The 27,987-nt window shown below is 40.3% G+C and overlaps 1 protein-coding gene across 3 annotated transcripts; it reads right to left on the reverse strand.

The window, feature by feature from the left end:
- Window positions 1-13: 13 nt before the first annotated feature.
- On the reverse strand, window positions 14-27,788 carry sacs (sacsin molecular chaperone). Of its 3 annotated transcripts, none has more exons than XM_058633257.1 (11): window positions 27,583-27,788; window positions 24,440-24,548; window positions 22,194-22,344; window positions 19,545-19,635; window positions 19,383-19,468; window positions 18,766-18,877; window positions 17,460-17,606; window positions 15,344-16,829; window positions 14,632-14,723; window positions 14,003-14,029; window positions 14-13,243 (listed from the first exon to the last, which is right to left on the reverse strand). In XM_058633257.1, the coding sequence occupies exons 2-11, from the start codon at window positions 24,460-24,462 to the stop codon at window positions 1,692-1,694; spliced, it is 13,767 nt and encodes a 4,588-aa protein (XP_058489240.1). In that variant the 5' UTR covers window positions 24,463-24,548; window positions 27,583-27,788; the 3' UTR covers window positions 14-1,691. The 3 variants fall into 3 exon arrangements, with proteins under 3 accessions (XP_058489240.1, XP_058489239.1, XP_058489241.1); XM_058633256.1 differs by lacking the exon at window positions 27,583-27,788 and adding an exon at window positions 24,785-25,139; XM_058633258.1 differs by lacking the exons at window positions 14,003-14,029; window positions 27,583-27,788 and adding an exon at window positions 24,785-25,139.
- Between the last annotated feature and the right edge of the window lie 199 nt (window positions 27,789-27,987).

The following is a 27,987-nucleotide window of genomic DNA, read 5'->3' on the forward strand; positions in this document are numbered from 1 at the left end:
TACACAATCAAGCATTAAAGCTGTTTCATGGAAGTATATATACTGTACTTTTGATATATGATTGGCCATATTAATGACTATCTGGTGCCCTCTAGTGGATAAGATATATCCCCACAATGCACAAAACAGTAAAAATGTAAAAATTTCAAACTGTGTTTGTAAACAATTTCTGTGGCTACAATGGAAAAAATATATAGATAAATGGGCTGTCCTGCTTGTAAACATGAACAATTCAACATTAATGTAATCAAAACCATGCGTTTTAAAGTCCCGGAAGTGTTTAATCACAGACAGACTTTTTAGGGCCTTTCTGTGGAACAGTGTACAGTTACATGTATGACACATCAGGCAATCTAGGTCGGTTTATCAGCGAGATGCCCCCCCTGCTGTGTCACCTTAGCCTAAAGACAAGAGAAACAAACAAGTACATTTTTAAATTATGTTTCAAAATGACACATGATGTGGCCTGTGTGTATATTGTCTTTCAAAATGAATAGAAAAAGAGGCCGTAAAACACACAAGCACCACTGTGTGGTGCTGTTCAGTGTCCCTTCAACCAGGAAAGTTCCAGTGACCAAACAATATATGAACATGATTTCATGGTAACAAAGGTTACTTAAAGGTTGTGCCCAGACTACAGTGTATATATATATCTATATATATACATACATACATATGTATATATATATAGATATATATAGACGTGTATATATATATATCTATAAATATATATAGATATATGTATGGCTCTACTGTCCTGCTGAGTATTCACAGATACTATAAATGAAGAAAACAAATAGTTGAATTGCTTGAGCAAAAGCTGAGCCGCAAGTGTCATTGCCCCCATGTAGTATTAAGAGACTAGCTCTCTGCAGGTACTAAAACATAGCGGTCTATATTACTGTATGAAGGATAACCAATATTTAACATAACCATAAAAACCTATCTCTAATAAACACACACACACACATATAGTTGTGTTGAAGTAACGTATATAGATTTACATTCACAGTTGGATTCTCCCGAGTTGCTGGGGTGACACAAGCGCTATACAAGTGCAAATACATGAGGAGTTTAAAAAATGCTTTTGTTTATACACAAATGAATGGCTATATTACAGGAAATTTACACATTTACAGAAATTATATGAAATGAACCCGTTAAAAAAGGAAAATTACAGACATTATTATATTTATTTGCCTTGCTGGGATCTTGCAAAAAAGAGGCACCTTGCATGACAGCAATTACAGAATTGTCAGTTTGAATTGCTCAATTTCTTCATTACACACACGATGTTTACACTCCACTGGTTTTCTGTAGCAAGAAAATATACTGTATACATATGTGTATTTTTTTTATAAAAGATAAAGTAAAAAAAGCAGCATATTTCTTATTAGAACTTAGACTATATATGTCAGTACACTATGGGGACTGGTGATCCAAACATTGCTGAGGCATTCATATGTACAGCATATGCAGATTTTTTTCTCCCCACACATTACAGCAAATCTATATTGAACCAGCTGAATGGATTATGGGAGCCATACATCGGCACACGTACCATAAGTTGCCAGCTGAACGCTTAAATGTTATTCTATGTGATTTACACAGTCTGTACTGCACACAGCCAAGGGCGCCCTCTATTGTACAGAGAATCTATGCTCACTGTAGTTTCACTGATGTCTTTCACATCATATTTTTTGCTGTACAAAGGTTTCAAGCTTTATGATTATCCGTGCAGTACATTCCATAACTCTCATTGCCACCTCAGATGTGAATCTGTCATTGGGAATCTGTGGAAAAGGCAGAAGGTCAGGGTAACGAGTTCTCAGGCTGTCCACACCATATCCTTCCAGGATCTGAACATCATTGGCGAGGCCTGTTAACTGAGTGCTATACTCCTCCACTTTTTGAGCCAGGGCAGTTGGTTTTACATCCTTATCTGACTTTCCTCTGACTGCATAGTCTGCAGCTATGAGTGCAAGCTTTGTGGCCAGGTAACACTTGAAACAAACCCACTCGTTGGCATTTTTATGAAGGTCATTGCGAGCAGCCGAGTAGTTTGCTCTGGCTTGCCTCAGCCACCTGCGGGCTTCCACAGGGTTTCCAACTGTCTTAAAAGTTGGTGGCACAAAGAAACGATGAGAATGTGATGAACCTGCATAGCTTGCATAATGCTCCCTGAACTGCTGCCTTTCTGACTTGTGACTTGTTGCTTCTTGGTTCCATGATGAATAAAATCTTTGAAATGAGAACTTCTCTGACTGGAAGCGGGTTGACGATGAGGAGAATGATCTCCTGGAAGCTCTATCTGCATTTTGTTGATCAGCCAAAGACTGTTTCTCCAGTCTACTGATCTCTTTCTGCAAGTGCTTGAAGACTTCTGTAGCAAAGTCCAGATTATCTGCATTTTTGTCTGGATGCCATTTGAGATACAATCGTCGGATTATCTTCTTTCTCTCTGTTTCAGAAAGCTTCCAAGCTTGTTCAATTACTAAGGTCACTTCTTTCAGAATCTCAGGCAATGCATGAAGCTTGATCTTTTTTGGCAATTCTTTTTGAGGAGGAGGTCTGAGGTTTTCCTTGCTTGCAAAAAGAGGCGGGATCATGCGGACACCAGGAAAACGGCTCTCCGGGCTCGTAGGAGTTGATGGAGCATTGGCGTCTCTAACATTGGCGCTTTCATCTTGCCTTGAGAATTTGTACAAGTCAAGGGAGCTGACTATTTTGTATTCACTATATCCGATGTCTATCTGGAAGCATTTTCCAAGAAAACTTGTGTTTTCCTGCTCTTCTCTTTCTACTTCTTGAACAATGATAGCATATGTGTATGTAGGCTGGTAGGACCCGTACATGTCCCCTCCCTCAGAATCTACAAGGTAACCCACATATTCACCTGGATAGAACACATTCATTGGATCCATGAGGAGTGTATGATGTATTTCGGCCGGTATGGGTGTTCCAGGGAGGGGTAGCTCGAGTTTTGAAGGCTCTGTTGCATCATACTTGACACCAAGGCTGTCTAGTTTCTCTGTGATTCTGTAGATGTCATTGCAGCCCAGCATGGCAATTAGATATGATGTGTCAGAAATCAAATTGTCTGTAGCTGACTTTAATGTCATTGCCAGTGCCAAAAGAAAATTAATGTCTTTGCTGTCTGAATGCTGGATGTAGAGGTGAATCACAGATGTGCCGTACCTCTTGAGAAAGGCAAGTGTTTCACTGCGGCTGTGAGGAATGGGACTGCATCCTTTGACCCTTAAAGTTGTCTGGAGTTTATCAAAACATGATACTTTGAGTCCTTCACAAAGTGCTTTGCAGAGACGTATGGCTTTATCCTCATTCACTATGTATGTATTGTCATTCTCATGTTTCATTATTCTGATCAGTCCTGTGATGAACTGCTCTGACGATAGCAACAGCTGAAGACGGCCTTGGAGTGAGCAAAGAGCTCCAAACTGGCACATTTTTGGAGAATCTTCATCAAGTTGCTCTTCGAGAATGCTACTTAACAGCCGAGGCCTTAGTTTCTGTGGAAGTAGCATGATCAGCTTTGTGTGGAAGGAATAATCTTTGCCCAGATAGCACTGACTCATGTCCACGAGCATTTGAACTCCAACATTTCCCTGAATTCGACTCTTGTAATGTGGGGCATCATCAAACACTAGACTATTAGATTTTGCTAGTCTACCATCATTGCTTGGCAAATAAAACAACAAATCTTTTAGATTCTCTAGGTCTTTGCGGATTTCCACTGGATCATTATGGAGTGACTTGAACAATCCTGAAACAACTCTTTTTACAGTTCTCATTTCATTTGGGTCGAGCTGTTTGCCCTCCGAATTTCTGTAAATTCGCCACAGCACTTCAACATACTGTTTGGTAGACACCACGTCTTCTGTGCCAAGGAGTTTGAAGAGTTGATGAAAGGTGCCAAGTTCTAGGGGCAATTTGTACAAATAGGGTTTGAAGTCAGATTCGTTGTCCAAATTGATGACAACCTCTTCAGGTTTCAGCAATTTCCAGCCATCTTCGACCATGACGAAAGCCACTCCACGAAGCTGGTGTCGGAAATCTCTTTTATCTGCATTGAGGAACTCATAGGTGGATCTTAACACTTTGTTCCTGGTTTTCACCATTTCATCTTCTGGACTGGATATGTTGCAAATATTCTTGCAGTTGCTTATTACTTTCTCCAATGGTGGGTCCAAGCTGACACCTAACATGTTCAACACTTGGTCAAGTTGTTCCTGTCCAGTGAGAGTGCTTCCTTCCTGGTCCTTTATGCTTGTCGGGGTGGCTTTCTCTGGTAGAATTGGACATGATGTCCAAAGTAAGTGAATGATATCGGTTTGTTTGAATTTTGGATTTACCTGAGACCCATTGAAACGGATCAGAGGAAGTGTGCCACTCATCTCTTGGTACTGTGAATGAAGCTTGATGAGTTCTTTGGGTGCTCTCTCAGGACACAGGAATGGTATCATTGAGAGCTCTTTGAGAAAAGAGCCCTGGAACAGATCTGTTCTTTCTGTGAAAATATGGGTCAAGAGAACATCAACCGTGGTTTGTACTTTTTCTTTTGACCAGCTTTCTGTCTGGGCCTTTATGCTGACCTCCTTTGCAAACTGAAGAACTTGTTGCTGGGACATTTCATGCTTGAGACCTATATTTCTCAGAAAGGTTATCCATGAAGAGAGCAACAATGTTCCATTCTTTGGTTTCGACACTTGCTCTACTTTCTTGAAAAAGTCACTTGGTATGAACGATTTTGCAGGTAGCATAACCTCAAATACCTTCACTGTCTCATCGTAGAAGAACTTGGCTGGCCTGAGACGATTCGAGTTGTCATACATGAATGACAGTCCCTCCAATTTCTCATAGAGCTGATTTTTCACCTTGCATGATTCTTCCATTGACATAAGTGTTTCCTTCAAGTAGACAATGTGTTTAACTTTGGCATCATAGGAAAAACTTTCAAACTTGGGCAGGAGATGTTGAAGGTAGATTTCTTTGTCGTCGATTGGCATGCAGCCAAGAAATGTGTACAGTTCTTTCAGCTGTGGATTGTCAGTGAGAAAGGAAAAGGAGGCTGTGTGAGACCATTTTTCTATGTCTGCAGTGGGAATGTCTTTTGCAAGTACATAGTTTGTCCCATAGGTTGCAATGCTGATGTATCTCCCACTAACTGATTTAAAGCACGGGAGTAGCTTTAGGGTCTGTACATCTTGTTGCGTGAGATTAGCTAGGTTGCAGTTGAAATACAACAGAAGAGCCTCGAAGTCCTTGTCAGTCAGGTTTGATGCTTTGAATGCAGATGTTTGAATCATGTACTCTACAGCTTTCAGAATACTTGATGGACTTTCAATGTTTGCCGTATGCTGCGCCAGAAAGGATATGATGGGATTCTCTTTGGCACAGATCTTGGGCACTGCAAGCTGAATGCACCCTGCTTTCATTAGGGTGTGAAAAACTTTGTCATTTTGGCCCTGTGGAAAAAGAGCTATGCTTATCAAACTCAGAGGTAAAAGCACATCATGCTCAGGGACAACTATTCTTTCTCTTGCCATGAACTTGATTCCAGGTAGCAAAGCCCAGTCTTTCAGAATGTCAAGCATTGTGTCAAAAGTTGGCTTTATATCCACTTGATCATCCTTAACTGCAATATTCTCACTGATGAAGTTCCACACATTCTTCAGCCAAGATTCACTTGCAAAAGTGTCTCTCCACTTCACGGGGACCCTTGTTCGATACTCTCTTGGAAGAACAGAACCCAGTAGGTCACCAAAGCTGCTGATATCGAATACCTTCGCAGCTCCAACCTTCAACAGGATGGTGTTATACCTGATGTAGAGGGAATTCATGAACAATTCTTTCCTTGCTGAGATTAGCTCATGATACGATGTCAGGAACTTTGGTCTCTTGGTATCAAATACCTGAAGCATGTTGTCCATTGTTAACAACAGAGGCAAACCCTCAATCTTGATTTCATCTGCTTCTATGTCTTTGAAGCAGTAGTCAAACAGAAGCTTCAGGTTATGAACTAGCCTGTAGTTCGACTGTTGGAGACGGCAAGGGAGTTTTCCGACATGGCAAGATGTGTCTGGTGATGAGAAAGTGTAAAGAAAGCTTCGAACATCCTCTGGTGTTACATAACTGACTGGTATCCCTGCATCCTCCAAACACGAGTAGAGATTTACAGTCTCATCGCAGCTGTGGACCAGATTGAAACCAATATCCAGGAGCAAGGTTTTCAGCCTGTAAACATTCTCTGCCACAGATTTCCTTGAAGTGATGTTGTACTCTGTGTTTTTTAAGTGATGTAGCTCATCTTGTAGCAGATTGTCAAAAAATGCTCTGCCTTTGTTTGCAATGGATGTGTTAACCCATGAAATATAGATGGCAGAGTGCATGTCAGAGTTGTCAGTTTGGGCTGCTCTAACAACAGGAAGCAGACGCTTCAGGTCAGCATGGATGCAATGGTAAACTGCTTTAACAAGGCAGTACCAATCTGGTTGTATGTCAAATCTGTTTGACGGAAAAAAGAAGAGATATTTCCGCAATGTGTCTTTAGCAACATGAAGTGGAGTCCCTTGGAGTACAGTCAATGTGGGATCAGGACCAGGGAAGTACCGACGCTTAAGCTGAAGCAGCAGTTCCACACATGCCGGGGCTATCAGTGACGTCATTAAATTATAATTCCAGTCACTTCTTACACCTACTCCATTGTCATCTCTCCATAGGTTTCTTCGAGCAGAATCTAGAGCAAAATGTCCATTTACATGAAAAGGTAAGCCCGTCTCTAGTGAAAGGGGCAGAAAGCAGAAGGCTCTGTGGGGTTTTTTGTAGTTGTGGCTTACACAGGCAGCTACCCCTCCACGTGGAAACAGAGTTATGTCTTCATTTTTATGAGCTGAGATGACACTTTTTGAAACATTTTCAATGTTAGGGAAGCCAGATCGGTTACAGATCATCCATGTAGTCAAGTTTCCCTCAGTATCCTCTATGTCCATTGTGTAGGTTATCTGTTGGACTGGGATAGCAGTGAGTTGTTTCTTTTTGGTCACACTATCAATAACTGAGGCATGAAACTGTTTACGCTTTAGCCGATCACCATCTGTTATTTTGGCAGTCACGGAATATAGCACTTTGAGATCTCCAGATGCATTATCAATTTCACAGATTGATATTTTTTCCATGTGGTTCAGGAACATCAGAAGCTCTGCACCATCAGTTTTTAGCTTGTCCAGAAGGTTTTGCACCATTCTGTCTGATGCAGGGACTGAACTGATTTCTGAGGTCCTTGACATGTCTACAGAGCGGATTGGGAATCTGAACATAGTGCTGCGTTCTAACTTAAAGTGAGCACCTAAGTACAGATTTAAAACATCTGAAAACTGGGATCTGAAGTCACAGTCCAAGTCTCTGAACATTCTTCCTGGACTCACTGATGTAGCCCCAGGTGCAAATTGTGCATGAGGATCAAAAATGCACAAGATGTCATTGTTTGAAATGAAGGATGGGCAGTCAGTAATGTGATAGACGGAGTTAAATCCAATACCATACTGACCAGTTTTGCCTGGATTGGCCTCTTTTGTTCCTCTTCCAAGATTTTGTATACCTCTGACATCGTCCTCTGTGAAAGGCTGGTTGTTGTATACACACAGTGCAGGGCCTTGCATTGGGATCCATTTATCATCAAATATTCGGTCAGTAGGGTGTGTCCTTGGATCGAAAACAAAGTAGATTTCAGTGGCTTTGGCATCATCTGCATTTTGAAGCAACTCTTTTAGCATTTCTTTTTCTGATGGGTAAGCATTGAGAATGCTTTTAATTCTGCTTGTGAGTTTTTCTTTCTGTCCAAACTCACTCCCAAGTGTAGTGAAGCAGACATTTGAGGCATATCTCTCCAAGGCTTTGTGACGTTTTGGGACTGCTCCTAGTTTTACAGCGACCTCTCTTGGAATATCCCCGTGACAGTATTTCACAGAGGAGTCTCTGACTTTGATCCACGGGCAGTCATTGAAGCATAGAGATTTTGATTGCTGCAATGTCAGATTTGAGTCAGGTAACATGATCCCACCATAATTTGCTCGACAGTATTCCTGGTTTTTGTCTCGTATCAAGCTCCATATCCCTTCACTAATAATCCTGCGACACAACTGGAAGTTATCCTCTGTGAGTGTCCTTCGCCCACATTCTTGCTTCACAGTTTCAAGAACTGCCGAGAAGTCCTCAACTGTAAAGCTCGGCTGTACCCCAACATTTTCAAAAAGCTCACGGCAGCTGTTTCTGTATTTGTTAGGGAGCTGATAGAGATGTGGGGATGCATCAAAATTCAGGTGGAATGCAACTTTGGATGGATTGACATATGTGTTCTCTACCAGGATAGAGTTGAAAGCTTTCAGTTCATTGGTTATTTGTACTTTTGCATTCTCATCCTGTAGCATTTCTTCATGGAGATATTTGTAACAAGCATTTGTTATGTTTTCCTGATACAATGTGACGCCATCAAATGACTGAGATAGTTTCTTGAGCTGAGAGATGACCAGTAATACTGAGGGCTTTCTTATGAGACCAAGAGAGTCTTTTACAGCCAATGACATTGCACCACATCCCTTGAAAGAGGGAGAATTCTCATTTAGGATTGGCTTCATGAGACACACAGTGTCCTGATGTTCAGTTGTAAACAGTTCTCTAGCAGAGAACATTGTTGATTGGGAAAAACTGTTCCCATGCCACGGTAGGGAAAAGCCAGCAGGTCTTGTTAGAAATGGAAGGAACTTAATGTCCTGTATTTTTTCTAACAGCTCTGGTGCTGCTGTATCTCTCATCTTTAGTTTCTCATCTATGAGACTGAGAAGTATACTGCTACGAAAGCATGCAGCCATATGGTCACTTTGATTGAGATCAATAACAGACTGGGCACGTTCAAGCAGGTCCTCCCATGATAGATCATCTTTTACCATGCCTAACTGCACTAGTTTCACCAAACACACAGGATTTAGGTAGTCTTTAGAAGTCCCTTCAGGAAATCTCCCATCATCAGGGCTGTAGAGTTTAGCAACTCTTCCCTCAGGGTGAATGAGTCTGCAAGGCAATACCAGTTCTTCCTTAGGACCAGAGCATGGGATACAAGGAGTAACACTGAGGATTGATGCAAAGTCTTCCAGCTTCTCATTCAAGACATAATGCATCAGAGGATCTCTTAGCTCCTTGTCAATTCCTTGGATGTTAGGGAAAAAGACATCTGAAAAAAACTGTGTCTCTGTCAGGGTGTTTTCCATCAACTTCCCTTTACACCCAGCATCATCAAATCCATCCTTCACCCAGTCAGGCAACTCGACAGCGCAAAGGTTTTGTGAGCCAGTCTTCTTAAGGTATTTCAGGAATATCTTGAAAGCAGCAGGACCGATGTCTGCCCTACAGAGTAAGGTGTCGTCAAGAAATCGAACGTATTTGATTGACACCCATGTTTTTCCATCTGAGAAAAGCTTTGCTTGCTGACTGTCACCTCCTTTGGCTATTTCTTGGTAGACACCTTGACTGATCAATGTGAAGTCATCATGCACCTGACTTGGATCTGGCCAAGCTGCATAATAGCTGTAGTCGAGCAGTTCTCCACTTTCAGCCATTGAACGTAGCATTGTGAGTGCTGCCAAATAGGCCTGCACAATCACATGTCTCATGAACACAGAATTCCACTGTCCTTTGGTGTCAGTCTTCCAAATCTCTTTGCGATTGGAGGTCACAGCAAAGCAGCCATTAATATGGACTGGCAGGCCTGTTTTGATTCTGAGAGGCAAGTAACAAAACACTTCTCCAATTGGTGTGACATTTGTCTTTACTGACCATTTGCGATTCTCTTCCTCTGAGAGCAGAACGGCCACTCCTCCACATGGCACTAGTCCAAGTCTTTTCCCACTGTCACTGAGGGAGAACTTGAGTGCTTCAGTGATATCCATGCATGAGCAGATGAGCCAGTTGGTGACCTCAACTGCCTTTTGGGGCATTTCGTCTGTGAGTCTTCTCGTTTGAACTCCTTTAGCGGCCATCTCAAAGTACTGGTTAGGATCTTCCTCTGGACTTCTGAACAGTGGGGAGTGGAGATCAACGATGCGTTTGAACACGTTGTGATACTCCTCCACAACAACGCGTATGATGCAGCCAGACTTTGGAACATCAGCAGGCACCTTGTTGGTGCTTGCTACTTTCTTCATAACCTTTGCAGCAGATTTTAGTATACTGAGAGGTCCGTATGAAGCTTTGGATGACCACACACTTTTATTGATGGCCACAACATCTTGTGCTCCTGCTGGGTTTGGTTCTTCAAATTTCAGATATTTCAAGACCATACTTCCAACATGCTGTGTAAAAAGAATGAATCGATGGCCACATATGCTGAACTCATCAACGAGGGAGTAGATGTCTGTGGTGTTGTAGTACAGACTACTGATTTCACTTACTGATGCTTCCTGCTCTGTTCTGAATGGAAGTTTAAAAAGTGTACCAGTGTATTTGTAAGGGGAGTCCTGAGCTAGAGGAAGCTGGCAATTGAAGACATTAATGAAAGGTCTGAATTGATTAGGGAATTTTCTCAGCCTTTTCTGTTGCTTGCTCCAGTTGATTTTGATCCCTGGATTAGACCTGTCTCTGATGTGCTTGCTGATGTGATTGATGTTTGGATCAAACATGATCATGAATTCTCTGCTCATGATGATGGGGATGTCAGTAACGTGATAAACTGAGTTGAACCCCAATCCAAACTTGCCAACTTTGTCTGCTTCACATCTCTTCACCGATCCACCTAACCTTGTGATATTGAGAAAGTCTGTGTCAGAAAATACAGAGTTGTTGAAAGACCACAAGGACGGCCCATGGCAAACAATCATGCCAGGGTCAAGGAGATTCTCTCTGATGTCAGTGTTTTTTCTCATGTCAATTAGGAAACTGCACTCTGTTGCACTTGCATCATCAGCATTCTGGAGGAGCTCTTTAAAAATGTCTGCTACGGATGGATACTCTTCCAAGATGTTCTTTATTCTTACTGTTAGAGGTTCTCTTTGGCCTGATTGTTCAAAGCCGAGGTTCTCTGGGTTTATCAGCCTCGTGCTCAGACATGGCACCTTCAGCCACTCTGCGGTTTTCATGGGGATGTCATCGTGGACTAATATGATGGGCTCTGAGGCATCTTCAAGTAAATCGTTTAAATCTTCAACTTTAACATCACAATATGTGCATTCATGAATTGGCTTCATGGCTAATTTGTTTGGGTCCTTGTAACAAAGAATTGGCACATGCATATTAGTATCTATATCTATGTGACTGTTGTACAGCCATCTCAGGATGTTGATTAAAAGTAGGATATCATGATGACTTTCTTCCTTGCTGATCTCTCCCTCACATCTTTGTTGGATAGTGCTTATGACTTCGAACACATGGCTTGGGATAACTTCTTCAACTGAGCCACAAAATTTGAAAAGTTTGTGAAACTTTCTAATTGTCTTTGGAAGGGAGTACAGATAAGGCTGTAAGTCAAGATCAGGGAGCGGTTTCAGGACCGTGTGGCTTGGTGATGAAAATGTCTTTCCTGTCCACACCCAATCGAAAGGCAGTGATTTCATTGCTTCTCTTGCATCCTCAAGGTGAGCCTGCATAAAGGCATAGATTTCAAATAAGATCTGCTGAAACTGATACCAATCCTCTGTGGTAAATGCTTGAGATTTATGCCAGTCGTTCACTGCTTTCAGGTGTTGCAATACTTGATCCACCTGGGGTTCTACAGTGAGCTTAAGTGCCTTCTTCATACCTGCAGATGTGTGTTCAATGAGTGCGACTGAAGATCCCACAAGCACTGCATGGGATATGTCACACATTTCAGACAGAGAGCATATATTGAGAGTATCTCCAACCCAGGTAAGAGTTTTAGGGTAAGTTGGTGGTCTTTCCTTGCAGACAGGAACCCATTTCAGTTTTAACAATGAAATTTGGGCATCAGCTGATTTTACCAGCTTAGTTTGTCTGTTGAGTATCTGCAGAAGTGTTTTTGCCTTTTTGATGATGAAATCCCACTCAGGTTCATTGCTTCTTTGTAACTCATCTATTTTATTTGCAACCTGGACTACATCTTGTTCACTGAGCTGTACTTCATTTCTTAGTCCCAGTTGTCGGAGTGAATGTAGAATATCAGCGGAAGACATGAACGTACTTGTGGGAAACCTTGTCTTCTCTTCCATGTAGAACAGATTCTGTAAAATCTCCAACTCAGGGTCAAAAAGATCAGAGGCTCTGACTGAGTTTCCACATGGCAGCTGGATAAACTTGATAGCAGAAAGCCATCGGATCACAGCAGAATTTTCATTCTTTAAAAATGTCAGATTTTTGAGAGCCCAAAGCATGATCTGTGCTATCTCATCTGTTGCATAGAAACCCCTCTCAATATCCCGAATCATGAATTTCAAACATTCTGTTGTTTTCACCTGTTCCACATTTAGCATCTTGGTGAGGCGGATTGTTTCCTCATCACAACAACCCACAAGATTTACAGATAATTTCACATCTGGTGGATACTTGGCTCTATGATGTAAAACTCTAGCTCCTCTCAGTGATGTATATGCTGGGGTCCCTTCAGAGCAGATCCCTACTTTCTCAAAGATGGAAAGTTCAAGCAGGGTGTGTTTTTCCTTCTCCGTTATGTCAGACAGTCCTGCAAGAAAGTGTCTCAGTGCAATCTTCTCTTTAACTGAGAATGAAGAGACGTGGCTGGATAATCGCTGTGTTGCTAATCTATCCATAATTTGCAACAGCATGCCAGGAGAGGACGGGTGGATGTAATACTTTAGCAGAGGGTGCTGCAAACATGGATCCAGATTTTTTATAACAACTGCTCCAAGCCTTTCCATGATAGAAATAAGGATCTCAGAAAGCTGCACTTCCTTCTGGTCCACATAAATAATGGGGGACGGAGTTTTGATACGTAGAAGCTTAACTTTGTCCACGCTTTCCTCAAGTGGCCCACATGGGATCAAAGGCAAATCTTCAAACATACTTAGGTCATCAGCAAAATGTATATAAAGATGTTTCCAAATAATCTTCAGCCAGGAAACTGTAGGGTGCTTCAACTCTCTGTTTCCAGGTTCCCACTGGACAATGAAGTCTCGAGTCGGCCAGGCTGTTGATAGGATCTCCTTGATGAGTCGAGCTGATCGCTCTGGGTTCAGCACTTGTAGCTGAGTGCAGGTTCTCCCTGTTAAGAAAAAACAGTAAATGTTATTTGTGTTTGTTATTTTATGCGATATATAAATACTATATTTTAAAGTTGCCACCATTGTGTTGTTATTAAAGGATGCAGCAACTAATAGAGGTAAATTCCCTAAAAGTAAAAATGCAAGCATCTTTTTTGAGGAAGATGCAGTTTAACAGATAATTTTTCATTAAGTATATTTGAAACCATACAAATGCACAACAGCATCCATTTTGACATGTTTTACCAGGAACAGGCGTTACAGATCACTTTAACAATGGCTCATGTAAGTGAGAACAATGTCACACCAGCACCACTGAACCAGTATCGCCCCCTGAAAGTGAGGAAGCTAAATAGAACTCAGCCATCATTAATTTGATTATTTACACCTGTGATTTTCCTACTTTGACCTTTCAAAAATGGGCCCATTCTCAGGGCCCATTCTCTGGTGTTTTGGAAAAAAAAACCATTCCAATTGCACTGCACTAGTGCACACACTGCACATAACTGTGAATAGATGTAGTTGGTGTTAGTACACACAATTTAAGATTTACATCAATATTGCACCAACTGCTGATCTAAACCATGCAAACACACTTGCATCAACACGCAAAAAACAATTTACATTTAAACAAGTTAATATCAATCTTGGGCCCCCTCTTAGCATTTCAGTGCAGGGAAAACCATTTCTTGAAAGGGCATTTTGACAAGAAAAACACTGCAAACAAACATTCAATATCTGACACACTTTGAAATACCTACCTGAGCACCCCCAAAGATACTTTTGCACTGTAATTGAAGTGACAAAGTATAGAGATCTGGAATTAATTTTACACAGCTTCTCTGTCTCAGATCACGTTTCACTGTAGACATTTGTTTTGGCTTTTTATAACTTAATAATTTGCTGTAACATTTAAGCCCCCAATCTCACCACAACAAGCCATAAACATTACTATGATTCCAAGCTGTCAAGTTAAAAATCCTGCATAGCTCTGCTTTAACATGTAACATCCAACCATCAACCCTTTCATGACTCAGCCTGCTCTGCTTCTCTGCTCCTCTCTGTCTCTCACTCCTAATCTTTCAGGACTGTAACAGATTTAATGCCCTGCTGGCACCATGGGAGTAAAGGTGACCCAGTGTTACTATAAAAATGACTGAACCCACATAACCCACACAGTCATTACATGCACTGAGGATTTGTCAATTTCAGTTTGAGATACAGCTCGGTCAGATGTTTGTTTTTAAACATACAATCTACAATACACTGTACTTTGCATAGGGATTGAAACTGTTCAACATACATTTCCATTCACTGTTTAGGATCATGGAATTAACACAGATAAGTATTTAGAGGAGGAGAATACATGTAAAGTAACATTTTGTATTACCTCTGGTTTTGGCTGCTTTCTTCAAACAGTCCATCACTGAAGGTTTAATGCTCTCCAGTAAAAAACGACACTCAAGTCCTGGATACAGAGACCTTGGAACAAAGCAAAAGAAATGAAAGGAATCTTAAAATGTTAGTCTGTACATACATGTGTTTTACTATTGAATATATATATACACATCTCTATCTATCTATCTATCTATCTATCTATCTATCTATCTATCTATCTATATATATACATATATAGATATGCATACATACATACATACATATACATATATATATATATTTTTTTTTTTTTTAAATACAAATACTGATATTGCTATTGGTCTAGCCATTCAACTCCACATGTAACACCATGTAGCTGAGCAAACTAAAGCTGTCACCATTGTCATCGTTTGGCTATCCTTCTTCTTCCCTACATCACTTTTGGGACACATTGGGTGAGGGGGTGTTTATTTATATCATTAAAATGTACTATTCATTTGATTTGATGTGAAAGAAAAATATATTCCTCAGAATACTGAAAAGAACATACACTGATTTCCAAGTGTATGTGCATACAAAGGAGAACAAGAGATTGACTGTACTTTGGATCAAAATTTCCTGCTGCATCAGTTTAAATTTGGTTTAAGGGGGATCAAGTACAAACAATCTCACTTTCACCTGTTCAAATAAATTAATGAGTAAATGTGAAAGAAAGAAATCTCTACCTCGGGTATTCTTCAGATGCAATGTAAATGGCATCCTTATCACTGACGCAAGACGAAAATGTTGTGAATGTCTCATCTTGTCTTGGTAGGAGCTCCAGGCCTATTAGGTCACTGTAATTGGCATCACTAAGCACAAACTCCAGCAGTAACAGCTTCTCCTGAGAGGGCCCTTTGTGTTTGCACTTCCTGATCACCTGCCGCAACAAAGATGGGGTCACCTTCCTCACTTCAGTGGACTCAGCGATGTAGGTGACCAAGACAGAGTCCACAGCAGCAGGCACCTTCGCCACCTGCGTTCCTGAGCTTTGGAGGTAGTTGATCACAGTCTCTGAAATGTCCTCCTCTGTGTCCAGCTCTGAGAACACAGCCTGGTCCACTCTGATCCAGTTATCGCTGAGAGAATAGATGACTTCCTGCTGCGCTAATTCATGAAACAGTGGCTGGAGAATAGGTTTCCAGCGGGACTTGACCTGCTTAGGGTTTGGCCAGGCCTCATAGGTTCCTGTAGGGGACAATGGAAAGTCTTGGTCCTTTTTTGTCTGTACCCTTTTGATAGTGTCGGTGATGAGTGTGAAGTAAGCCCTAGGGATGACAGTAATTATAAGCAGCTCATTCCACAGGGCAGCTGGATCCCGCCATTGGTCCACCTCCCGCCACTTGATGCTCCTACGGTTGTCTGTGAGACCAAAGAAGCCACTGACATGAACTGGAAGCCCCGTCTCACTCTCTTCTCCAGGAGGCAGGGGAAGGAAGCAGAAAGCCCGTCCTGAGAAACCAGATGTGGCACCTACGTCTTCTCTATTTATCAGAGTAAGTGGCAGGGCAATGCCAATGGTGGGCATGAACTTCAAATCATCTGCCAGAGAGTCCAACTCGGGACACATTCCTCTCCCCCCTACTCCATTACAAACAAGCCAAGACGTTCTCTGAGTCTCTTTAGCCGTTTCATCCTGAGTTTCCATGTTGACCTGGTAAGTGACACATGTGATGGTCGAACTGGAAACACCATTGTTGTAATTGTCTATCGCCTGACCCAAGGTCTTTAGTGCATTTGGTCTTTCTAACTTATCATCAGTATTTTCTGTGGCTGTAACCTGAAACAACATGCGCTCTGTACCATCAGACTCTCGCACATGCAAGGAGACCTTCTGAACACTCTTGAGGAAGAGGAGCACAGTGTCTGCATCTGCTTTGAAAGACTCAAACAGCTCCAAAATCTTTTCTTTGTTGTAAATATTGCCACTGAGCTGGGAGGGTTTCATGCGGAGTGGGAAGCGGAAGAGTGTTCCAGGAAAGCTGCCGTCCTGGATGGTTTCCTCAGAGCTCCCAAACATCCCAGAGTAGGGGGCAAACTGGTCTGCCAGTTCTGTGATCTCCTTAATGTCTGTCTTCAAGTTCCAACACTGCCCAGATTCATTCACTCCAAACAGGGTTTGATGAGGATCCAGCATGGCAATCTGGTCTCCACTGAATATACTGGGAACATCTAAATTATTGAGAGAAAAAATAATATAAATTATAAATGAGTTCAAATAAACACTAATCATTTTTTGTTCTCTATTCTTTTACAAGAAGGCTCTGATCACGACCACAGTTAATTATCATCTCCACTGTTTTGGTATACTTTTTGGTTCACTTTGGTTTTTCAAAAACCTTATTTACATTTTGATTATTAAAATGTAAATGTAACCATGATATTGATTATTTTCCTTCTTCTACTCTTCATTCTCCAAATTTTAGAAATGTTTATAAATCATGTGAGCTGAATCCTTAGAAAATAACCTAACCTAAATAACAACAATAAAAAACCTTTAGGGGTTCCTAAGACTTTGCATTCACAAAATCAGGAAGCATGTGAGGTCACAGTGAACCTTGATCTTCAACCTCTGATCCGAAAAATGAGTGAATGTTTGTGCTAACTCAGTAGAAATTCCCTTGAGACTTATTGCTCTATTAGTATAAGATGGATATAGAAATACATATACACTTTAGATTTTGCTTTTTACATTAAGCAAATAATTTGCTTTAAATATCTTTTTAATCTCTTTCTAAAAAATTGACAAAAGAAAATAGGTTTGTACTATCAGCAAGCATTTAACAGCAGGACAATCCTCACCTGTAATATGATACACAGAGTTAAAGCCAATCCCGAATCTTCCCACTTTCAAAGGATCCTCTCTCTTCCTGCTCCTTGCAATCTCTTGAATTCCATTCCAGTCCTCCATAGTGAACACAGCATCGTTGTAGACATACAATGCCGACCCTGCCATACAACATGAGTAACAATCAGATCGGCATAAATAGTCCAAAACAATCCAAGTAAACATTTGCAGTACCTGAATAACGGGTAATGGTGTATTAATACAACTGAATTCATTTTAATAATCCCTGAATCAAAACAGTCATTTCCCTTTTCCTTGTTGACGGTGAGGTCAGAGTAGAGGATCAGCTCGAGAACAGCTTCTTAACAACACTTAAGCAGGACAAAAGCCTTCCAACTCAAAGGGTTGAACATGTTGGTAATTCTTGCTCAGAATGCACAATGCACGCAAAACAGTGTTCGACTTGTTAAATATATTTGCTTACACATGTGTGACTAACACACAAGAAAAAAAAAGAAGAAAAAAAGGTCCTGGTCAGTTTCTGTTTTTTTTTTTAATTACATGGCCAAGTTGATAATTGTTTGATTAAAAGATGCAAATACAGGTTTCAATTTGAAATTTCTCAAAAACTTTACAGTAAGTGTCAAAGCCATTTTGCAAATTTCTTTTAATTAATTTCATGTTGATAGATTTATCTTTTTATGTCATGACTTTTCTTCATATATGCTTCGACAGTGTTTATTATGAAAGTGATCATGATGATGATGTCTGAATGTCTACAGGTTAGGTAAAGCCAACGTGTTCTCATCCCGAGAGCATCATATACCGCCGTGTCACATCCCTCTGCGTCGCCTGACAGACTCACAAGGTACCCTGCTTTCCATTGACTCCAATGTAAATCCACTGGTGGAACATTTAGACATTCAGAGCAGAGCAGTGGTAAAATAAAACTCAGTCTAGGAGGTTAGGGTTCGGGACCAGGAAAGAACTGAGGTTAAGGCTCAGACAGACTTTTATTTTATCAATATCATCAGTATATCTGATAAAAGAGCCACCTTTTGTCTTTCAGACACAGAAGGGTAACCCGTCCGGCTGCACGACAATGCCAAGGAACGTTACAGAGTGGCAGTATATGACGCTCTTGGAATAAGAAAGGGCTGTAACAGCCCTTTAATCCAGCAAACAATTATTAAACTGTAGTACTACACTATCAGTTACTGATTATTTTGTCTTTAATAAATGGCTTAGAGTGATCAAAGTTGTTATACTGACCACTCATTTGGTTATCCTCCAGTGTTTAACTAGGTAATAGCTACTAACCTTGATGCTGAGCCATGTCAGGTGACCAAAGCGACTCCACTCCATGCTCCGTCTCATCGTACATGAACTTGACTTCTGAGGCTCCAGCATCCTCAGCATTTTGAATCAGCTCCTGCAACAGAAAACATAGCAAATCCAGGTATTTATGGAGGCAGGGGCCTTAACTGTGACGGTACACAGTTATGTCAGATTTGGTGGATGTTTTTATGTAATATATTTTGTATAAAAAAAGCCTGCCAGTGAGACTATTATTAGAGCCAATGACTCCTTCAGCTCTTGTCCCTGGCAATGTTTCTACCATGTAGGGTAAAAAAGATGATACCACAATGCATATTTTCTGATTTTCCATGACAATCTGTGTTATTGTCAGAACAGGGTCTTCCCAGAAAAGTATCCACTATAAAGCTCACATTAAAGTAAAGAAGACACTTATGGATGATGACTAATTACAGTGAATCACTGTCCAATGAGCCTAATATGTTTTTTACTCATCCACAACTTAACCTATCACTATTAAACATACATCATTTATAATAACAGTATTACTGACCTACTGTATTTAGTCAAATAAAAAAGGGAGTAAAAGATGTGAGAAAACAGTGTAGCCTGAAACTTACCTTCAAAATCTGTCCACCTTCAGGATACCTCCTCAGAATATCTTTCAAAAACTCTACTAGTGGTGGTGTCGTCTGCCCAAACCTGCCTGTAAAGACCGACACTGGTTACCATCACTGTTGTAAGAAATGGTTATATCACAGACGTAGCAGTTTTAGTCCTACCTCCTCCTTTAAGGCCTCTTCCCTCCAGTGTGATAGAAATTTCTGGACTTCCTGTCGGCACCAAGGTCCCAATCTGCACACGATCATCCAGCTGTGGTGAGTTGACATAGAAATAGATCATTAGAAATAGATAATTATTTAACATCTCTAGTCCTGGCTGATGTGGCCAAAGAGGTCATTACAACAAAAAGTTTAAATTGATGATACTGATAATTATCACGATACTAAAGATTAATTTTTGCTCGTGAGTCAAATTGAATTGTGTGTTTGTGTTATGCATCATTTCTATTAATATACATTGAAATTATGTTATATTTGAAGGAGATGTTTGTTTGTTTGTTATTTAGTTTGTCAAGTTTAGTTCTTTTGATTACTTCCTTGCTTTTTGGACAATAAATAACAAAAAAACAGGAATAGTCTTAACTTGGCATTAAGTTTCTTTCACCTATGTGAAAGAAAGACAGATATACCCGTTGTGCAATAGTGGTCTTATGATTAAGTTTAGTTTGACTTTAATTAGCTGTTTTATTGACAAATAAACATGAAATTGATGAAATTTAGATTGATATGTTGTTTTACTACCCAATCCTAAAAGTCTCCTCAAAATGAATTCAGTAAAAAGTTCCCAGAAAAATGTGAATTTGGTTAAAAATTAACAAAATACCTTATGTAAATTGTTCTCACTCACTGTGATCTTACAGCAGTTTTAAAGCCCATTAAGTCTTTTTTCAGGCCACTGAGATTCGTGTAGCATCAGTCTTGTATCATCACAGCTGCAGTTAAATCTTTTGGTCAGTTCCACAGCCAACAATACCGTGGTGCTGATGCATTTTACAGGATCGATACAGTAGGGAGTCGACACTAAGTCTGACACTACTGCTGCTGCTGCTGTTTGAGGCATTTAAAGGTCACACTGTGACCCACTGTACCCAGCAATCGTTGCACATCAGCTTTGTGTCGGGACAAACTTTTCATCCTCATCATTGTTGCAAAACAGTGTCATCATCGCAATGAAGTAATGTACAGTATGTCTCTAATTTCTTATTATTTTATGCAAGTTTCTTTGCTTGCAAAAACTATCACACACAAGTGTGTGAGGCATTGTGGGTAAATAGTAACTCAAAGGCAGCACATAGTGGAACAATTTGCCATCATCTGTCAGGGAATGCTCCAGCTGTGCAACATTCAAAACACACAACATCTGAAGAACTGGATGAGGACTAACCTTAGGACTATAGATAGAAAGTACAGTCTGACACATTTAAATGTAAATGTTCTTTAATTTGTGTAATAATATATAAAATAAATAATAAATATTCTTGGATTACAAAGTATATGCTGCATTTATCATTGTTCTAATACACAAATGTTTGTGTATTAGGCAGTATGATAGTTTGAAGGTTAACTTGCATTTCAGTTTCTCCCAAAAAGCAGACCACGCCTCTCCTAAGTGCAGTGCCTGGCACAGTGCCGTCCACATACCATGTGAAACCTGCACCCACATTTAAGGGGAAGACTGGAAAATAATTGTACTGGGAAGCAGTTTACATAACAATATTGATCTGATTTAACACTCTGAGAATTGTGACCTGACCTTGTCGTGTATGTCATATCCCTTTGTAGGTGTGAGTGGCTTGCAGCTTATTTTTGCATACGATATCAGGGGACTGCCAAGTGCTGACCACCACCTGCTACTTTCCATCCGCTCAGCTCCCAGATGAGGTCAACTTGTCATGTTAGCCCATAGTACTCTAACTTCAACAGGCAATAAATAACTAATCTGCCAAAAAAACAATAAATCTATTAGGTCATAAGACCATATAAACAGTGTATCATTGTAACTGTAATGATTATCTTTAGACTCAGTCAGGGATTAATATGTGGTTTAATATACCATTTGTATGTCACTTACTTTATTTTATATGCCAGGCCTGCATTAAGTAAACTACTATATAGTTTTTAAAACGCTGTGATGACAAGGTGCCTAGTCATGCTGCCCAGAGCGAGAGTTTTTAACTGCAGTCATTCAAGCTGATATTGCATTACACTGCACATTACACTGCACTACTCTGCTCGACTACAACTGCAGTGAAGGTAAAACGCACAGACGGCTGGACGGACAGAGACATGATCAAAATCAGTCACAAGATCGAGAACAAAAACTGCTCCTGGTAACCCAAAGAAGAAAAACAACAGTCAACAGTTCAAACAATGAAAGGCACTGTTATCAGTTCGATGAATGCCGCATCATTTTCTCTGCAGTTATGGCACGCGGTCATTAAAACAGGCTGATTTTCTGTTGCTGCTGCTTCTAAAGACAAACCCTCTGTTCCTGTTGTGACTGATTCACCAACGCAATAAGTTTATAATAGACCATAATAATAAACTAAATGCCCATTGCAAAATCAATGAAATTCTTACAATATGTAATAAGTGTGTTTTGCAGTGCCAGACACAAGTTGAAAACAAAGTTTGAACAAATTGGCTGCAGTAAGACAAGTAACATTGCTTTTTCCTACCCAAAGAGGGTTGTGACTGAAATGACTTCAGCTAAGTCATGAGAAACTAATATACAGGTAACAAGACACACTGTTGTACATGTCAGTGTGTTTACCCAGCTGTTGTAAAAAAAAAAAAAAAAACACTCACCACTTTCCCATTGTGCGTCAGTCGTTGCTCTTTCACTGGCAGGTTTGTCTCCTCATAGAGCAACTGTTTGACCTCGAGAAGAGACGTGACGGGAGGGACCTGGTAGGACCTTGGGCCAATGTACTCATGACGGACTGTCACCCATGGCAACCTTAAAAGTAGAGATGAAAATGGTGAATAATCTTAAGTATGACTTCAATCACAATACATGCTAAGTCAATTTAAAGCGTTAGTATGTACACCGTGTGGTTATTTGTTAAAATCCTCTCCATGTCTATATAGCAATTTAAAAACAAAATGTATCAATAAAAAGAAAACAAATCTGGTGAAGATAAAGGCTGGAATACGACACTGCAACTGATGCAACCAATAGGAAAGTTAAAAGATAGCCTTTATAGTTTTCACAGTATGTACAGTCACAATGTATACCGAATCCACACAAAATTGCCATGAAGATCAGACCAGTTTGTACAGGTTACAATTTCACATATATAGGATATGTTGATATATGGCATCAGTGTGGCTTGAGTAAGTGCTGAGAGTCATGATGTATCAATCCTGTATCTGTCTGTGTTTCAGCTCTGAGAGGTTAGGTGTTGATGCTTGGATGATTCTAGAGACAGTACGTATAATTCAGGTTAGTTTGTTTTTGTTGATATATTCCATCATTTTGCACTCCCTTCTCAGTGCACTGACCAGTCTACAACTGCTGTGGTTTAACAGCAAGAAAGAGTCAATAGTCTTGCTTACAGTCATTATTGATCAAGGTGTAGGTCTGGATGATTCATGAGAATGGACACCTAACTAGGTCCATCTGTTCATGGTCCATAAGTAGCAGTCAGACATCTGTATTAATAGTTAGCGTTATTGTACCACTTTATAAAGCCTGCAGTCTTGCTGCATAGGCTGATGAGCTATCCTTAAAAAACATTTGAAGACGTTGCAACAGTCACAAACAAAAGTATTGATTCCTTCTCCAAGAGAGCGCTACTGTTTCCCATGAACTATCAGTCATTTAATTGCTGGTCAGCTCAGCCTCCATGACCACGACACAGCTACCACACGCTTGAAATGGACCGCTTAGCTATTTAAGGGAACAACATGTGTGTAAATTACTGTCAACACGTCTTAAAGCCATAAAGCAAAATATTCTTGCACCACATCTATGCAGCCCTGTCCCCAGTGGTGCAGTCACTGGAGCTGGAGTGGGTGTGGGTGTGGCAGCCTGCACAGGGGGATGTAGAAATCCTGCTCAGATCATATTAAGCCACATCCAGGACAAATTCCTCGAATCTGGTAAATCAATGCTGTTATTCATGTTACCTCGGTCAGTGCAGCTGAACCTGACATGACACGAACAATCTGTCTACACTAATGTATTTTGGTTTTCTGTCTTTAAACATTTAAATTTCAAAACAACAACAAAATAAAAACAGTTTGATTTTCTCAGCTTTAGAATAAGTCTTTAATAAAAAATTATTGGCAAGAGCCCTGCTTTACAAAGGCCACCATTTTGTGTTTATGTTGTACAGTAGCCCAAATGGACAAACCAGCCACAGTGTTTTGTTTTGCATTTTGAAGCAAAGGATTATCATGCAAACAAAGAAGAATGACATCCATTATTTTATGTGATGGTCTACATGGTTCACTGACCACATGGCAAAGTCCTCCATTTGTCACAATCTGCAGTCTCACTATTAGCTCTTACTAATGAACACACAGGACCTTTAAAGTTGTAGCTGTGATTCAGGGAATTGTCAAATGGGCTCACACAATACCGGAGTCTGCGTGAAAACACACACACAAAAGGCCCAAGAAAAGTTTCAAAAGTGAATTCTACTGCTCAAATAATTTGTTCATTCAGCAGTTTGATGGGATAAAACCTTCTTACCCCCGCCCTCCCCTGCACTGCAAGTGTATGTACACAAACGCTCCCTCATTAAGTCGTGACAAGGCAAATAGAGGCAGAATAATAACATCATCAACAACAAGCAAAATAATACAGGTTCCAGTTTGTGGGAACATTTAAAAATAAATATTGGTGACTATATGATGTAGATGGGATGTAGATTGTCCTATTCACAATTATCTTGACAATGGGAATTCCCTACATCTCACACATCATGTGTATGTTTGGTTGCAGTATATCATCCCTACAGTGGAGTGATGCAGGCGGAGCTGCTCACATTTAATAATGACGCTCTTATGTTGCAGACAATCATATTTACAGCACACATTCAACTTACCACGGGTCTTGACAGAAGGTCATGTCGTCGCTTTAGTGTGTCTCTGCACATTCACAGTCATCGGACTATCTGCGGCGCAGGGCGCAGGGATACTCCACCCGCAGAGCGGCTGTGGCAAAACAAGAACACCGTTACTTTCACACAAAAAAGCAGCCTCATCTACGAAATGTACGCCTACCCTTAAATTGTGGCGTATGCGAAGCGCAAATTCACTTTAAATCACTATATGGTGCAGAGGGGTTGAATGAAACACGTTGTATTTTACCGTGTATCACCGGCACCGGCTGTTTTGAATAGCCTCTATCTAGGAGCGTTTAACCCGCTATCCCGACAAACCCCACTCACTTGTGTCAGTCCAGTGCGCGTCGTGAAAGCTCCTTCCACGAAGACGACACATGTCACGGCAGGTTATTGTTCCCAGGAACAAACACGACCACAACAACCAGTGACATGACTGTTCCCCTAAAACAACACACCGACTCCTTCAAAGGCGATGTTCTAATAATAATGAATTACACTGCGTTTGAGAGCAGCAGCTGCGGAGGCGAAGCGAGAGGATTCCCTGCCCATACACTTCCGAGTTGTCGCAGATCTGGTCAGACCGATTCAACGCTTTCAGGGAACTCTTTCCTCTCATAACTGAGAGTTTAGGACGCTTTAACTTCCCATACAGATATTAAAGGTGCTTATTTGGATAGACTTTTTGTATTTTATAAGCGTCTATCGTTTATATAATTTCAATCTACAGAGCGAGAAATAATTCGACTCCATTTTGCGCAGGCGCAGTAGAATTGAAGGCGAGCAATCACAGGATTTACTGTTCATTATACTTGTAGCATAGCTACATAGCTATCAGCTGCCTGTCCTACTGGATTTTCAAGTTATACACAGGTGCCATTGATGAGCGATAATTCATTATTTGTTCAATAAATTCACACTTTATTTATGTGTTTATTTATTTATTTAATCCTTGTTTATTCTTGCTCATTTCTATTCAATCGTTAGTATTTTTAGACTCCACAGTTGTCTCATGGCTGATTGTTGAAATACATTTTTTTTATGTTTAATTAATGTGCTGTTAACGGTGGGTGATGCAGTGGAAGCAAAATAGAGTAAAATTAGTGACCCTCTTATTTGTGGTCATCTTCCTCACTGATTCTTTTTCCAACTACCAAGGGAAATATTTAATTCATGAAATTACCTCTGTAAAAAGACCTTTCTGCTCTATCACCCATTTGATATAGGAAGTGCAATTGATGCAAATGCAGATTTCAATGCAAACAAGGATTTAGAAAAAAAAATGGGATGGCTCAATGTCACTTTTTTGTGGTTGATACATATTACACAACCTTGAATATCTATCAATATAAAAATCAGTAAGATACAGCTTTTTTATATCATCAGAAAACTAAGATGTATCATGCTGATGCATTTACCACCAAGTCCGATCAAGACAATTTGACCAATACTGAGCCAATACTGACCCTATCTGCTTATCCCTAATAAGAATGGACTGTGCGATGGACAGAGACACACTTTACACTTTAGAAAAATATAAATATGAATTATTTATTTGAATAAGTTATTTGTTTCTTGCAATTAAATTATATTTCATTCTTAACTTGTCTCTTAAATATGTGTTTATGTTTTGAGGCCAGACTACTATGTCACCTCTTGATTAGGGATGGATGATACCACTTTTTTGTGTCCGATACCCTTACCACAAACTCAACTATCTACCAATATTTGTCCGATACACTTTTTTTTAGACCATTTATGAACTATGAAGCTGTTAAAAACACATTTGTGCTGAATCATTGCAAAGACATAATTCTCCAGCTGTGTAACAAACAGCCCAAACATGACTCAGCTCAAATGCTTTTGCTGATTTTTATTTACATTTTTACAGTCTGTGCATATATGCAATATATAGGATTTTTGTATTGTATCGGATTTTACATTTTTATCTGTCCGATATCCGATACAGTGATTTTGAACAGTATTGGACCGATGCTGATACTGAGTCCCAACAGTAGTTCTGATGGTGTCCAGTTCTATTTTAATGTACACAGGCTAATTCTGAATGAACAGCTACAACACATACAACTTAACAGCCTACGTTTCAGAAGACATGGTTCAGGTGTTGGCTACACCAGCCAGGGCGGTTTATGCCACTGAATTCTGGGATGGTGGGAAGCCCATGGCCAAGAGAAAAGGAATTGGGCTAACTGGAAGGTCATTGGTTCAATCCCAGGATGGGCCAAGGTCTGAGGTGCCCTTGAGCAAGGCATGAAAACCCCCATTATTCCCTGGGTGCAGATCATTGCTGCCCACTGCTCCTGCAGCTGGCTTGTGTGTGTTATAAGGACACATTCACTATCAGTAATTGGTGCATGCACAAAAATTACTAATTCTCATTTGAAAATTTTGTATTTGTATTCAACAGACAAAATATAATTTTTCATCAACAATCTATGTTATTGCGTGTACAAATGACATTAGTACTATAAACATGTCAGAACTGTCCTGTCTATACCTTTAACTTGATACTGTCTCTAACTAGCTTCCAATCTTTTCTCTCCCTCCTTTCTGTCCCCCACCTCTCCTCTGTCCCCCATTTTTCCTTTCACCCCAACCAGTCGAGGCAGATGCTGTAATTTTTTTTTCAGTCTTATTCAGTCAGAGATTTCTTCCTGTTAAAATAAAATTTAACTGAATCGCGGACAAAATGCGCACCTTAACTTTGACTTAAGGGCATGTCTAGGTCCAGCTGATCCACCGCATAATGTTTAATAGTCAAATTCACACTGACACCTCACACTACTGCACCAGACGTGACATCATCCACCTGGAACCGAAAACATAGCGTAAACTTGCTCTCAGTGGCATCGTTTCGCTTTTGCAGAGCATGCACATTTGATCTTGAGCGACAGAAAAAAAAACCCAGTCATGTTACCAGAGTGATACAATTCACCAGAGGCTGCGTTAGCACATTGTACTCATTTTTATTAGGTTAAATGGGAAAAAAAAACCCGTGTATACTGTGAAGTTAAAAACTATTGCTCATTTCACAGTGCGTCATATAAATCGCCCCACTGCAGCTATCTGAATGTCGCACTGAGGAGGAAGAGAGAAATACTCACACTCAGGACGCATGGAAGTGGCAGCAGATTCAGTTCAGCATCATCAGCATCATCACTGTCATGTCCTCTGCACCACAGCAGCCCGTACACTCCTCTACATGACCGCACTAATCACTCAGTCACCTTTAGACCAGGTTAGTCAGATTAAACCAGCCATAACATGAGATATCTCACATTATTGTGAACAGCCTCTGAGTTCAGTTTACTGCTGGTTCTTCTATCGCACAGAGTTCTTAAAGCCACAGTTACTGATGGTGCTACTGCTGCTGGAATAGCATGGAATAGAATAGAATAGAATAGAATAGAATAGATAGTTCGTACCGTAAATCAGAATATACCATTAATACAGTGAATTAGAATATAACAGAATAGAATAACGTTGCTTTAATATACTAGAACAAAACC

Source organism: Solea solea, chromosome 7 (genome assembly GCF_958295425.1).
Source record: "Solea solea chromosome 7, fSolSol10.1, whole genome shotgun sequence".
Lineage (NCBI taxonomy): Eukaryota > Metazoa > Chordata > Actinopteri > Pleuronectiformes > Soleidae > Solea > Solea solea.

What these genes read in the sequence shown, in the direction of transcription:
- sacs (XM_058633257.1), bottom strand. Translation starts at nt 24,462, where the DNA reads ATGACCTTCTGTCAAGACCCGTG. An exon ending in ACCTTCTGTCAAGACCCGTG is followed by an intron (nt 22,345 to 24,439) that starts GTAAGTTGAATG and finishes TCTACTTTTAAG; the next exon opens with GTTGCCATGGGTGACAGTCC. An exon ending in GCATCTGAAGAATACCCGAG is followed by an intron (nt 14,724 to 15,343) that starts GTAGAGATTTCT and finishes CTTTGTTCCAAG; the next exon opens with GTCTCTGTATCCAGGACTTG.